This window comes from Nicotiana sylvestris, unplaced genomic scaffold, assembly GCF_000393655.2.
Source record: "Nicotiana sylvestris unplaced genomic scaffold, ASM39365v2 Un00014, whole genome shotgun sequence".
Lineage (NCBI taxonomy): Eukaryota > Viridiplantae > Streptophyta > Magnoliopsida > Solanales > Solanaceae > Nicotiana > Nicotiana sylvestris.
Window position 1 is genome coordinate 133903 of NW_027184350.1, and position 15842 is coordinate 149744.

Sequence of the window (15842 nt, forward strand, 5' to 3'; positions counted from 1 at the left end):
GTACAAGGTCACGTTTGAGAGAGACAGAGCTTGGACCTCAACAACATAATCTTTGTCTTTGAGGCAATGATTTTCCTCATTGCAAGCTTTCTATAGAATTACAACATGTTTTAGTTTTATACCATACAATGCTCCTCGTTTCCAACTTTTTTTTTTCCAGCATTGATCATATCTCAACTCTTAGATGTGTTGGGGTTTAGAGAAACAAACAATGAGACCTTTGACGCTATGATTTCACTCATGTCAATCTTTGTATAAAACTATAACCTCTTTCTAAAGCATATCATACAATGCTCCGAGAACATAAATTTCATCTTGTCACTTTATTTTTTTAACACTACTCAGATCTCACCACTTTATTTCCTCAATAACACATTCCTACTTGGTAAAAGCACAAAGTCTACTTAAACTCTTTTAAATATTAAAATCTCTCTATGAACAATGGTTTTAGCTTGCTTGAAGAAGGAAGAGCTGAACCTACCAACAACATCTATGAAAGTGGTCAACGTAGTTGGGGGGTGAAGGCTTTGGTACTATACCTCATTTGGTTCCACAATAAAAGTCATAACTTGGAATGTAAGAGGTATGGATAAAGTATACAATCAAAAGGAGTTAAAAGAGCTTTTAAATAAAATTAAGGTTGGCATGATAGTTGTGATTGAACATAGGGTCAATTCATTTGTGGACATGTTACAATCAATTGTTTGAACCTAAAGTTCTTGTTCACTGCAATACATGGTCTGCATACTGTCCATGATATTAATATGTGGGTTGAATTAAAAATACTGGCTAGTAACGCACAAGGTCTATGTAGACTAGCATGGTTGAAATGAAGTCTATGGGCAGGAAGTATACATGGACAAATAGCCATGTATTTAGTAAAATTGATAGAGCTATTGTTATTGTGGAATGGATGCAACAACTCTCATATCTTGAAGCCACTATCATGGACCCAGGGTTCTCAGATCATTCTCAAATTGCTATTAGTTTTGACAATGCTCTAGTGACAGGTAGCAGGCCGTTCCGTTTTCTTAATTGTTTAGCTTTACATCCTACTTTCCTACAATTGGTGGAGGAAGCTTGGTCGAGACCTATACAAGGGCACCTAATCCAGCATGTTTGGGAATGTCACGTCCCGAAAACCGATTCGGTCGTCATGGCGCCTATTGTGGAACTAGGCAAGCTAACACAATCCCAAGTATAACCAATATTTCATAATAAAGAACGTTTTAAACTATTAATTAGATAAAATCCTATAACATGCGTCTAAATAACAAGTGCAGAAAACAACATAAGTCCGACATCGGGGTGTCACTATCAATGAGCATCTACTACAACCGTCTAACAACAACGAGACTAACATAGCCTGGAAATAACCGACTACAACTAAGGGAGGATAAAGAGGGAGGAAAACATGGTTGCGATCGCAAGGCAGCTACCTTGCTAACTCTGATGGACCTGCCACTGAGTAATCAACACGTGCTACCGGGTTCAGAAATCCCTAGATCTGCACACAAGGTGCAGGGAGTAATGTGAGTACGCCAACTCAGTAAGTAATAAAAGTAAATAAAGATTGAGCAGTAGGAAACACATAAAATCCGCATCATGAAAACTTAGTAAGTACAACATGCCTTTAAATCAGGATATGAGTCAAATCATCTCTCTTAAAATCCAATTTAAGTAAAAACCATTTGAAGATAATTTTCAACAGTTTTCAGTAGAGGTTCAATGAAATTTAGAGTAACAGTGATAAAAATCATGAGTAGCCCCTCGGGAAAAACAAGTATCATAAACCGCCCCTCGGGCATAACATCACACAGAATCAGCCCCTCGGGCAACCTTACAACCTCTTATAATCAGCCCCTCAGGCACAATATGAATCAAGAATAGCCCCTCGGGCATAGCAAAAATCAAGAACAGCCCCTCGGGCATAACATAAATCAAGAACAATCCCTCAGGAAAAATATCATATCACTCGCTCAGGGTACCCGTGCTCACTGGGGGTGTACAAACTTTGGAGGGGCTTCTACAACCCAAGCTCTATAACAAGCCACCTCATGGCATAAATCAATTAGGCCCTCGGCCTCATAACAACAATAAGCCACCTCGTGACATAAATCAATCAGGCCCTCGGTCTCACAATATCATGAATCGGTAACAATCTGCTGTGGTGTGCAGCTCGATCCCATAATATCCTCACAAAATAAGCCCTCGGCCTCACTCAGTCAGAAACCTCTCAAGCCACTCGGGATATCAGTAAAATAGGGTGCTCAGCCCAAAATATCATTTTATGCATAAGAATGGGGTAATAAAGACTGAGTTATGAAATTAGTAAAATATTGCATGACTGAGTACAGTTATTAAATCAAAACAATGAGAAATTTCAGTAAAGAAAGCTCCTAAGGGTCCAAACAGTTGGTATTCAGCCCAAAACATAGTAATACTTTGTAAATATATGGTAGTATCAAGTAGTTTCAGTCAAATGTGCAACTCAATGGTTGCAACAGGACGGACCAAGTCACAATCCCCAACGGTGCACGCCCCTCACGCTCGTCATCTAGCATGTGTGTCACCTCAAAATGGTACAACGATGTGACATCCAGGGTTTCATACCCTCAGGACAACATTTACAATCATTACTTACCTCAACCCGGTCAATCCTCTACTCCGCAATGCCCTTGCCTCTTGAACCGGCCTCCAAATATCTCGAATCTAGCCACAAACAATTCGATACAATTAACACGAGCAAAAGGGAGCAATCCCATAAGAAAATACTAAGCTTAAGGCCAAAAGTCAAAGTCTCAACTCAAAAGCCGGGTCCCGGTCCCACGTTTCAAAATCCGATCAAAGTCACAAAATCCCACAAATCATTCAATTATGAGACTAACCATACTAGGTTTACTCAAATCCGACTCCAAATCGACAATCAAATCTCAAATATTCATTTTATGAAATTTTCACAATTTTTTCACCTCAAAGTACTAATCAAATGATGAAATCAATGATATATTCATGTATGTTAACCAAATCTGAGTGAGAATCACTTACCCCGAAGAATTTCTTGAAAAACCTTCGAAATATCGCCAAGATCCGATCTATCTAGGTCACAATATGAAATAAAACTCTAAATCTCGTATTTATAGTGCACCTCTCGAATTACCATTTCCGTTGACAGACAAAAATCACCGCCCCAGCGCTCACCCCTCCGCGGTCGCGAAAAAGTAGCGGTCTGCGCTTCTGGGGGCTGCACAGACAGGCCTTAGTATTTTGGCCATAACTTTCTTTATAGATGTCCTAATGATAATTTCCTTACCTTTCTGAAAACTAAACATGAAAGACTACAACTTTTGTTTTTGAATCATCTCAAACTTTCTAGTAGATCAAATGATATAGGCTTCCGAAGTCGGACCAACAAATCTGCACATCTTCCCTGAGCGCCACCGCGACCCAAATTCCGCCCTCAGCGAAATTATTCCACCCTCAGCGAAAATTCCTTCGCCCTTAGCGAAAATTAAGCATCAGAACCATGCCTGAGTTCCGGTAATGCCCGGACTCACTCAAAATTCACCTGAAACACATCCGAGGCCTTCGGAACCTCAACCAAATGCGTCATCAAGTCCTAAAATATCATATCAACTCAACCGAGCTCTCGAATCACCTCAAACAATAATAAAAACATGAAACGCACACCAATTCAAGCTTAATGGACTTGAAACCTCAAACTTTCACAACCGATGCCGAAACCTATCAAATCTCATCCGAATGACCTCAAATTTTGCACACACGTCACAAATGACACTACGAACCTACTCCAACTCTCTGAATTCCATTCCGACTCTAATATCAATTTTCCACTACCGTCCGGGAATCATCAAATTTTCAATTTGGACAATTCAAGCCTAATCCTACCACAGACCTCCAAATCACATTCCGAACGTTCTTACAGGTCCAAATCACCCAATGGAGCTTACCAACTCATAAAATTCAAATCCGAGATCGAATACTAAAAGGTCAACACTTTCAAATTTAAAGCTTTAAGCTGAGAATCTTTCTCCCAAATCAAATTTCGGATAACCTGAAAACAAAAACCGACAATTCACATAAGTCATAATACATTATACGGGGCTAGTCATGCCCGAGAACTGGCAAGCGAAGTGCAAATACTCAATACGATCGATCGGGTCATTACGGGGGAAAACTGAAGAATGTGAAGTAGGTCCTGAAACAACTTAACAGAAAAGAGTTCAATGGGGTTGAAGTTAGAATCAGCATTATCAGAGAAATATTGGAAGATATAAAGGTACAAATGAGAAATACCAATCATATTCCTGGGTTATTCAAGTAGGAAAGGGGACTGAAGCTGCATCTGGAAAAGTAGATACTTATAGAAGAGGGCATAGCAAAACAGAAGTCAAGGATTAATTGGTTAAATGTTGGTGATTCAAAATCTATATTTTTCTGCAAGTATGAAGCACATGCAGACTCACAAAAATCAGAATAGTGCAGATTTAGAGGTTTTTCTAATAGACAGTATATCGAACACTTTACGGGCATCACTAATCTTAGAAGCGAATTTAGAAAGAGAAATGTCAAAAAAATCACAAAAGTTAGAGCGTGCAAGTGAAAATTAGGTACAAGTATTAGTTTATGAAATGCATGCATAAAATCCAACAAGTAACTATAAAGAACACAAAAAGTAGCAGGTATTTACAAACAAAGAGTTGCTAATTAAGTTGGGACGAAGGCTTTGAGAAGAAAAACTCAAAATGATATGCTCATGGCATAATGAACTTATGCTCACCATAAGTTCATTAATGCCAGGATGGATTCCGAGAAGGCTAGGTTAGTGACATTATTCTTATATTAAATCCATTCTCTTTTACAGCTTCGTGAAAGACCATTTCATCCTCCACTGTAAGTGTTCCTGCTTCATTTTCAGTAATAAAAGAGAATTGGAGGATTGTCTCACATTTTTTCTTTTTGACTTGTGAAGATAAGCATGTTCACGGTGTTAATTGAGCATTATACACTTACTAGGTTAGTGTTTTGATCTAAGTTGCTCCGACACGACACTCGGAGACTCAAACTTCTTATTATTTATGGTTTACAATAACTTATTAGTAAAATAGATGAATAACAATCTGTGAAACAATCTTAACCAAAATAAAACATTTTTTTTAAACATTGAGGGACAAATCAGAACGAATCGCGACAACAAAACATATTAATATTGATAGAGCGTAGGAGGCAGGCGAGGTGTAATTAGCACTTCAACATCTGTCTTCTTAGGTAAAGTTAGACCCACACCTTGTTTCATATCCAAAGGCTCGTTTGTCGTAGTTGCAAAATTGAAACCTTGGATCATATGAGCAATTGAAAGGTGTTCCACTTGCAATGAGTAATTCATTGCGGGACAAGCTCGTCTCCCCGTACCAAACGGTATCAACTCATAGTGCTGCCCTCGATAGTCAATTGCAGCATGAGTTGTCAAGAATCTCTCTGGATCGAATTTATCAGGATCTGCCCATATTTGAGGATCTCGTTGCAGTTTCATAATATTTGTAAGTAGTGCAGTCCCCTTAGGAATATGGTATCCATTGACAACACAATCTTTTACAGATAGGTGTTGTACTGACAAAGGTGCAGGTGGATGTAATCGTAATACTTCTTTAACAATTGCTTGAAGATACACCAAATTCTTGATATCACTCTCTTCTACCCATCTATCTCTACCAACAATGGTGTCCATCTCTTCTTGTGCTTTCTTCATGACATTCTTATTGTTTATCATTAACGCCATTACCCACTTTATATGAAGTGCAAGTGTGTCTGTTGCATCCAAGACCAAAGTCTATACATATGGACAAAGAACAGTTAAAAAGATGACTTACAAAGAAGAAACTAAAGAGATGAAGATGCATGATTGTTCATATCCTAGTATGCATGAGTTGGTTAAGAAAAAAATGAAAATACTCCAGTCAAATTGAAGATATGTTATAAAGGTACAAAAGCCTCTTTTTTTCTTTAATTGAAATCCATTGCTACAATAGGTTAAAATATACCAAAAATATAAAAATTCATTACCTACGGTGATAGAGTTTATCAACTGAATCCATAAATTAAAGTTTGACTTCGAAATACTGAAAGTGTAGAAGAATCTATACACCACTAAGCCACTTAAAAAATCAGTCTATAAAAATTAAAGTGATATTATATATATACGAATATAGTAACCTAAAATATAAGATAAATTGCCTCCTACAACATGTTAAAATGCAAGCAGAGATTAATTTACTTACGAATACGGTTGCTTTGATGGTGGTGTCATGAGAGTAACCATCGCCAAGATGTTCGTTGCTCCTCTTAGAAAGCACCACATCAATAAAATCTTGTTCATTTTCACCTCCAACATCCTTTGTTTCTCTCTTCTTAATGTGCTCATCTAACCAACCTTGGATAATATTATCAATGTCTTTGAAAGTTTGTTTCATAGCCTTAATATTCCCTGTAAGATCCAACCACTTGAAAAATGGAATGTGAAAAACATCATAGAGCTCAATCTCCATAGCTTGAACCATGAACTTCTGAAAAGCTGCTTTCAGTATTTCTCCATGTCCATTATTATAGGTCTTCCCAACAACCATTTTCAAAATGATGTCGAAAGTCAATTTATCTATCCAATCACTAAGGTTTATCTTCACCATTGGTGAATCACCATCATATAGTTCTTTAATATTTTTCTGAACTATAGAAAATCTAACATGTTTGAATTTTTCGAGCCGACTAACGGAGAGAAGTTCTTGATTGACTAGCTTTCGATTTTTTTTCCAGTAAGGGCCATATTTGGCAACAGCAAGCATGGCATTGTTATAGCAAAGGTATTCTCCGTAAAGTAAAGCTGGCCGATCGGCGAAATGGATATCATTGGTAGAGAAGCATTCTTTCATAGCTTCATAACTACTCACCGCCAAGAAACGACGAAACCCTAACCGGAATGTGAAGACGGGACCATATTTGTCAGCTAAGTCTCCGAGTTTTTGAGAAAAATGGCGGTCATCATCGCCATTGTTCTTGAAATAAAAGAGATGGCTGATTACTGGCCATCCACCTGGGATTTTTGGAGGCAGTGGGTTTAAGATTTTTGATTGTTTTTTGGTCCATAGGAAATAGAGTGGAAATGCAAAGGTTACAAGTCCTACAATGGCTTCTATGGGAGAAAGAAGATGATACATTATTTGAAAATTTCAAGAGTAGTAAAGGTATCAGCGCTAATTGGCAAAAGTTGAAAGTTGAGTTCATTCCGAGTTGATTTGATATGTTTCAGTGTGAGTTTTGGAAGTTGAAGTTCAAAGTTCATTTATATTTGATTTGAGGTGTGATTCGTTGTTTAGATGTTGTTATGCGTTATTTAGGGACTCAATTAGGTCCGTGTTATGTTATGGGACTTGTTGGTATATTTCAACTTACAACTATCTACTACCTTTTGCTGGAGACGCTGCATTTCATGCCTACGGGTTCTGATAGACAACTAGATAGACCTTCATTGTAGACAAAGTCAAACATTAGCTTGGTTCGTAAGCTCCATTTTCTCGGAGTTACCAGGTCTATACCTTGGAGTTCATTTTATATATACAAGTTTGATGGGTAGGTCGAGGTCCTGTCCTGACCATGACACAGTTCAATTATCCCTAGTGGTTTGTAAACGAGTCCTATACATTTTTTATATCAGTATTGTGACTTTACAAGCAACATAAGAACATGGTAATAAAGGCAAAGAAAAGTGAGTCTTCGGATATCTCAGGTAGTACAAATATTTAGGAATTATTGTCATATGCTTAACAAAGGAAAATAGTTATTGCCGTGGGTAAATAGTTACAACACTAACAACACCAACAATCCATTAAAATCCCACAAGTAGGGTGTCACGACCCCAACCACCCCGATCGTGATGGTACCTATCACAGTACTAGGCCAGCTGATTCAACACTAAAAACATAAGGTCTTTTGTAAATTCATTTTCTAATCAAATATGATCACAAATCTTTCCTTTTAATATGTCAAAATAAGGGGAAAACAAATGCGCAAATACATCAAACACTACCTGATCCTGGTGTCACTAGTCATGAGCCACTAAAATATAGTCCAATATTGTTTACTCAATACAAGATAAGACTAAAATATATAATACTAAGGATAGGAAGGAGCAAGGCAGACCTGCGAATGCCGTGCAACTACCTTGCTATCTCTGGAAAAATACTCAGAAGCTGCTGTATGCTCTCACTCGGGTGCTCTGGCACCTGGATCTGCACACAAGGTGCAGGGAGTAACGTGAGTATGCTAACTCAGTAAGTAACAAAAGTAAATAAAGGTTGAGTGCAGTGACGAGAATTTAAATCTTATACATAATCTAACACCGAATCTCAATAGAAATAACAAAGTCAAATTCATAGTTTAATTTTCGAACATCTCGTAAAAACTCCAGTTTCAATGAAGGTTATTTAAAATATTTGTTCAACTCTTTTCAATAAAGGCTCAGTATAAAAGAAGAGTGAAAACAGTTTTTTCATAGATAAGCCCCTCGGGCAAAGCATCACTCATATATATATAGCCCCTCGGTCAAGCCTCTCAATCACTCGTGACTCAATTCTCATCAATCAACACTCCCGCTCAACAGATATCTCATAATAATAACCGTTGTGGCGTGCAGCCCGATCCGTAAATATATATAGTCGACTGCGCTCACTGGAGGTGTGCAGGCTCCGGAAGGGCTCCTATAGCCTAAGCACTATATCGCTGTGGCATGCAGCCCGATATATATTTTATATAGAGTTTATTTAAATATGCAACTCTTCAGTTGCCACGGGATGGACCAAGTCACAATACTTACCAGTGCACGCCTACACGCCCGTCACCTAGCATGTGAGTCACCTCATTATCAAAACAGTACGGAATTCCGGGGTTTCATACCTCAGGTCTTGATTTACAATCGTTACTTACCTCAAACCGGACGAAAATCTACTCCGCAATGACCTTACTTCTCGACTGGGCCTCAAATCGTCCCGAATCTATCCAAAATCGGAATCATAATATCAATACATGCCAAAGGAACAAAGCCCATGTGAAAACTATCAAATTAACTCAAAAATCCTGAAATTGGTCGGGCCTATGTCTCGAAATTTAATAAAAATCACATCACTAGGATCCTTATCCTCCCACGAGTCTATACATACCAAGATCATCAAAATCGGACCTCAAATGGCTCCTCAAATCCCCAATTTATACTCTCCAATTTCAAGCCCTAATCTCCCAATTTCTTCTCTAATTTTCCCACTAATTTCATGATTAAAAAATAAATTAATCACCATAAACAAAAGATACAAAGTCCAAGTAACTTACCTCACTAAAAACACTTAAATTCTCAATTGAAATTGAGGTCCCCAAGCTCCAACTCGACCAAAAATGGTGAATAAATGACTGAAATTCGCGAAGTGATGCTTATATAGTTTCTTCCCAGGGATTTCCGCACCTGCGGTCTCCAAGTTGCTTCTGCAATGCCGCACCTGCGGAAAAACCATGACAGGTGCGGTTTTCACTTAACCCTGAGAATTCCACTTCTGCGGTCCATACCTGCATCTGCGGTCCCGCAGGTGTGGTCCTTAGTGAGCACCTACGACATTGCCTGAGTTCCAAACCTTTCGCATCTGCGGCATTGCTCTCGCACCTGCGGTCCCCAATCCGCAGGTGCAGATATGACAGAAGCAACAACTTCAGCTGCTCCAATTCAAGTCCAATCTTTCCAACAACCTTCTGGATTCATCCCGCGGCCTTCGGTCTTTTATTATACTGCGATATTTTGTTCTGCCTTGTTTTATATTTATATACCAGTAGGGCCCTGACTTGACCTCATCACTACTCGATCGAGGTTAGGCTTGGCAGTTACTGGATACCGTTGTTGTGTACTTATGCTACTGTTCTGCATATGTTTTTATGTGCAGATCCAGGTACCTCCTACTAGTGTCGCTTTTAGTTGGCCAGTTGCTACTGTTCCGTAGACTTCAAGGTATATCTGTCTGTCCGCAGACCTTGGAGTCCCCCTATATCCCATTATATTTATTCTTTCCTTACTTCTTTAGACACTGATGTATAGAACAATTAGAAGTTCTTAGAAGCTTGTGACTTACAGTGTTCCGGGTGTTTGGAAAATTTTCATGTATAGTTCGAGAGTTGGTTATTGTATCTGTCGAGCGGTATATCTGTCAGTTATTTAAATATCTATTGTTGTTGGTTTTTAAAGTTTTGCTTTCAAATTTTGGTTTTTTCCGCAAATATTAGGCTTATCTAGTCGTAAAGACTAGGTGTCGTCACGACATCTCACGGAGGGAGGTTTGGGTCGTGAAATAGGTCCAGATTATCAACCGTTTTGTACACAAGCATGAAGTCTTTGGAACGTTGTAGATATCTCATCACTTTGTTTGCAGCCACCCAATGTGCTCACCGAGGACTAGAAGAAAATCTTCCCCACATATTAACAACAAATGATATATCAGGCCTTATACAAACCTGTATGTACATCAAATAGCCAAAAACACTTACATATGGCACATCTCTCATAGTTTTCATTTCAATATTAATGATTGCTAAGTTTGTCTCCTTTTACCACAGGTGCAACACCAGATTTGCAATTTTGCATATTAATTGTTTTAAGAAAACTCTCATTATAGGAACGTTGTGATAAACCCAAAACACCACGAGACCTATCCTTTTAATTTTTATCCTAAGAACAAAAGAGGCGTCACCAAGATCTTTCGTATCAAAAGACCTATATAAAAATTGTTTGATCTCATTATCAAGCCCAAATTATTTGTGGCCAGCAAAATGTCATCAACATAGAGAACCATAATAATAAAACTGCCATTAGCTATTTGAGATAAGCACATTCATCAAGATTATTTTCCACAATTCGAAATATCGTAATAATTTCGTGGAATTTCAAGTACCACTGCCCGGAGGCTTGTTTAAGCCCATATATAAATTTGTTAAGCCTGCATATTAGATTTTCTTCACCAACTTCTTTAAACCCTTAAGGTTGAACCATGTAAACTTCTTCAAGAAGACTCCCATTCAGGAAAGCAGTTTTAACATCCATCTAGTGCAACTCTAAATCAAAATGAGCCACAAGAGCCATGACAACTCTAAATTCATCCTTAGATGAAACAAGAGAAAATGTATTTTTATAATCAATACCTTCTTCTTGAGTGTAACCCTTAGCAACCAACCTTGATTTATAACGGTCTATATTTCCCTTAGAGTCTCTTTTAGTTTTAAAAACCCATTTGCAACCATTAGGTCTAAAACCTACATGCAATTCAACTAACTCCCACACTCTATTGTGTTCCATGGAGCGCATTTAATTTTTCATTTCATCACGCTATGTATCAACATATGGAGAAAAAATAGCTTGAGCATATGATAAAGGATAAATCAACTCTCCAGTATCACTAAGATTTTCAGTCACATATATGATAAATCATCAGAGATGGTAGATCTTCTTTCTCTTTGTGACCTACGGATTGGTTCATTGAGTTCATTTTGCTCAGGGACCATGGGATCTGCGTCATTGTTCCCTTCATTCTCCCCTATATGAATAGGTTGGTTACCATCTTTTCATGTACAACAGGTACATGGACAATGATTTCCTCGTCTTTCAACACAATTTCCATCCCACATGAACAATCACAATCACAAACATCATGCTTAAGAAATTTTGCATTAATAGACTCAACGATTCTAGTGCCACGCTCATGACAGAAAACCTAAAACCTTTAGAGTGATCAAGATAGCCTATAAAGAAACAACTGGTAGTTTTAGGATTAATGTTGTTTTTGGGTGAATAAATATGAACTTCAGCTGGACATCCCAAAATGTAAAAATGATTCAATCTAGGTTTTCTGGTTGTCCATAGTTCAAAGGAAGTTTTTCAAGATAGATTTTGCAGGAACTCTATTCAGGATAAAGCTAGCTGTTTTTCAAGGGGAGACTTGTCACGACCCCAAATACCTCGGTCGTGATGGCTCTATACAATACTAGGCAAGCCAACCCAACAAGTAACCATATTGATTTCTTTTTCTAAAACCATTTTTCTAAAACTGATTAAGTCTCGAATTTTCATAAGAAATATATAAATCACTGAAATGTGCGAAAAATAGTACAAAATATACCAACATAGCCCAACAATCCGGTGTCACAAGTCAAGAGCCTCTAAATACAACCCAATATTCTTTCAAACAAATAGAGTGGGACAAAATAGTAAAAATGCACCTAAGAGTCTCAACAGGTCGGCACAAGGCCCCAAAATTGACCAAACCCAACCCCCGAACCCACATATCGAAATTCGATAAAATTTACATCAATACAGTCCTTATCCTCCCACGAGTTCATACATACCAAGAATACCAAAATCCGACCACAAATGGCCCCTCAAATCCCTAGATTAAAGTCTCAAGTTCCCAAGCCTAACTCCCCAATTTTAGACTTCAAATCTTCCATATTTCATGTTTAATTAGGTATAAATCACAATAGGATCGAGTATTAAGTCCAAAATTCTTACCTCCAAGAAGTTCTCTTTGACTCCCTCTTCAATATCCCTCAAGAAGCTCCATAACCGAGTCAAAAATGGTGAACTTAGGCCAAAAATCGCAAAAATGGCCTTTTTAAACATTCTGCCCAGCTATTAAATTTACTTAATCGCGATCGCGGGAATACCATCGCGATCGCGAAGCACAAACTTTGCTGGCCCATAATTTACCCTATGCAATCGCTAATATTCCCACATGATCGCGATACACAACAGCTAACACCAACGCGATTGCAGCTCCAGCTACGCGAACGCGAATAACAACCTGGATGTGCCCCCACAAATCCTCTACGTGATCGCGAGTCTCTTTACGTGATCGCGATGAAAGAATACCTGTAATAGATCTGAAGCAAAATCTGCAACTTCTCAACTATGCATTTTGATCCGTTTAACCACCCGAAACTCATCCGACGCCTTCGGGACCTCAACCAAACATGCCAACATATACCATAAACTCATTCAAACTTGTTCCAACCTTCAGAACGCTCAAAACAACATCAAAATACAAAAATCACATGGGATTCAAGCCTAAGAATTCCAAAAACTTCCAAATTCCACTTTAGATAAAAAAAGTTTATCAAACCTCGTTTGAATGACCTAAAATTTTGCACATACATCACAAATGACACAACAGACCTACTTCAACTTTCGGAATTCCATTCCGACCCCTATATCAAAATCTCACCTATCAACCGAAAAACGCCAAATTTCCAATTTTCCAATTCAAGCCTAAATCTACACTGGACCTCCAAAATACATTCTGATCATGCTCATAAATCCCAAATCAACTCCTGAAGCTATCTGAACCATCAGAATTCACATCCGAGTCCTTTTTCACATATGTCAACATTCGGTTGACTTTTCGAACTTAAGCCTACTCAAAAGCGACTAAGTGTCTCAAACCTCGCCAAAACCTCTTCGAACCTGAACCAACCAACCCAATAACACATAATATAGATGAACAAGGCAATAAAAAGCAGAAACGGGGGAAATGGGGCGGTAACTCATGAAACGACCGGTCGGGTCGTTACATCCTCCCCCTTTTAAACAAACGTTAGTCCTCGAACGAGTCAAGAAACATACTTGAGACCTCAAATAGGTGAGGATATCTGCTCTGTATCTCCCGCTCGGTCTCCTAGGTAGCCTCCTCCATGGACCGACCTCTCCACTACACTTTCACTGAAGTTATATCCTTTGACTATAACTTTCGAACCTGATGTTCCAAGATAGCCATTGGCTCCACATCGTAAGTCAAATCATCATCCAACTAAACTATTCTAAAATCCAAAATATGAGACAGATCGCCAATATACTTCCGGAGCATAGAAACATGAAATACCGGATGCACACTCGATAAGTTGGGTGGTAAAGCAAGCTCAAAAGTCACATCCCAATCCTACGAAGTACCTCAAATGGCCCAACGAACCAAGGACTCAATTTAACCTTCTTCCCAAATCTCATAACACCCTTCATAGGTGAAACCTTCAATAGAACCTTCTCACCGACCATGTAAGACACATACCGAACCTTCTTGTCAGCATAACTCTTTTGTCTCGACCATGCTGTACGAAGCCTCTCCTGAATCTCCTTCACCTTGTTTAAAGCATCCTGAACCAAGTCTGTACCTAATAGCCTAGCCTCACCGGGCTCAAACCAACCGATCGGAGATCTACACCATCTCCAATACAAAGCCTCATATGGAGCCATCTGAATACTCGACTGATAGCTGTTGTTACAAGCAAACTCTGCGAGCGGTAGAAACTGATCCCATGACCCTCAAAAATCAATGACACACGCACACAACATGTCCTCCAATATCTGAATAATGCGCTCGAACTGCCCGTCCATCTAAGGTTGAAAAGCTATGCTTAACTCAACCTGAGTATCGAACTCTCGCTGCACCGACCTCCAAAACTGTGAAGTAAACTGAGTACCTCTATCTGAAATGATGGAGACTGGGACACCATGCAACCGAACAATCTCCCGGATATAGATCTCTGCCAACCTCTCTGAAGAATAGCTAGTACACACAGGAATGAAGTGCGTAGACTTGGTCAGCCGATCCACAATCACCCAAATAGCATCGAACTTCTTCAAAGTCCGTGGGAGCCCAACTACAAAGTCCATGGTGATCCGCTCCCACTTCCACTTTGGAATATCCATCTACTGAAGCAATTCACCCGGTCTCTGATGCTCATATTTCATCTGCTGACAGTTGAGACACCGAGCTACAAAACCCACAAAGTCTTTCTTCATTCTCCTCCACCAATAATGTTGTCTCAGATCCTAATACATCTTCGCGGCACCCGAATGAATTGAATGCCGCGAACTATGGTCCTCATCAAGAATCAACTCCTGAAGCCCATCCACATTGGGCACACATATTCGGCTATGGATCCTCAATACTCCATCATCACCAATAGTCACATCTCTTGCATCATCATGCTGAACTCTATCCTTTAGTACAAGCAAATGAGGATCATCATACTGGTGCTCTCTGATGCGATCAAATAAGGAAGACCAAGAAATCACACAAACCAATACCCAATTGGGATCCGAAATATCCAACCTCATGAACTGATTGGCCAAGGCCTGAACATTAACTGCAAAAGGTCTCTCCCCTTTTGGAATATATGCCAAACCCCCCGTACTCACCGCCTTCCTACTCAAGGAATCGGTCACCACAATGGCCTTTCCCGGATGGTACAAGATAGTAATATCAACTGACGAGAAGCATATGCAATAACTCTACCCTCCTACATCAACACACACCCAATACAAACTCTCAAATCATCATAATACACAGTATATGAACCTGAAGCTGATGGCAAAACTAACACTGGAGCTGTGGTCAAGGCAGTCTTGAGCTTCTGAAAGCTCTCCTCACACTCATCCGACCACTTGAATGGAGCACCCTTTTGAGTCAACTTGGTCAATGGTGATGCTATAGATGAAAATCCTTGAACAAACCGATGATAATAACCCGCCAACCTAAGAAAACTGCGAATCTCTATGGCTGGGGACGGTCCGGGACAACTCTGAACTGCCTCTATCTTTTTCGGATCCACATTAATACCCTCGCTATACACCACGTGCCCCAAGAAAGCCACTGAAATGAGCCAAAACTCACACTTGGAGAACTTTGCATAAATTTTCTCCTCCCTCAATCTATGCAACAGAACTCTCAAATACTCTGAATGCTCCTCCT

At 39.2% G+C, this 15842-nt stretch overlaps 1 protein-coding gene across 1 annotated transcript; it reads right to left on the bottom strand.

The window, feature by feature from the left end:
- Positions 1 to 5081: 5081 nt before the first annotated feature.
- LOC104219719 (nicotine N-demethylase CYP82E4-like) lies at positions 5082 to 7232 on the bottom strand. The gene is made up of 2 exons (XM_070165657.1): positions 6300 to 7232; positions 5082 to 5851 (listed from the first exon to the last, which is right to left on the bottom strand). Exons 1-2 carry the CDS (start codon positions 7230 to 7232, stop codon positions 5225 to 5227), a joined length of 1560 nt encoding a protein of 519 aa, XP_070021758.1. The 3' UTR covers positions 5082 to 5224.
- Between the last annotated feature and the right edge of the window lie 8610 nt (positions 7233 to 15842).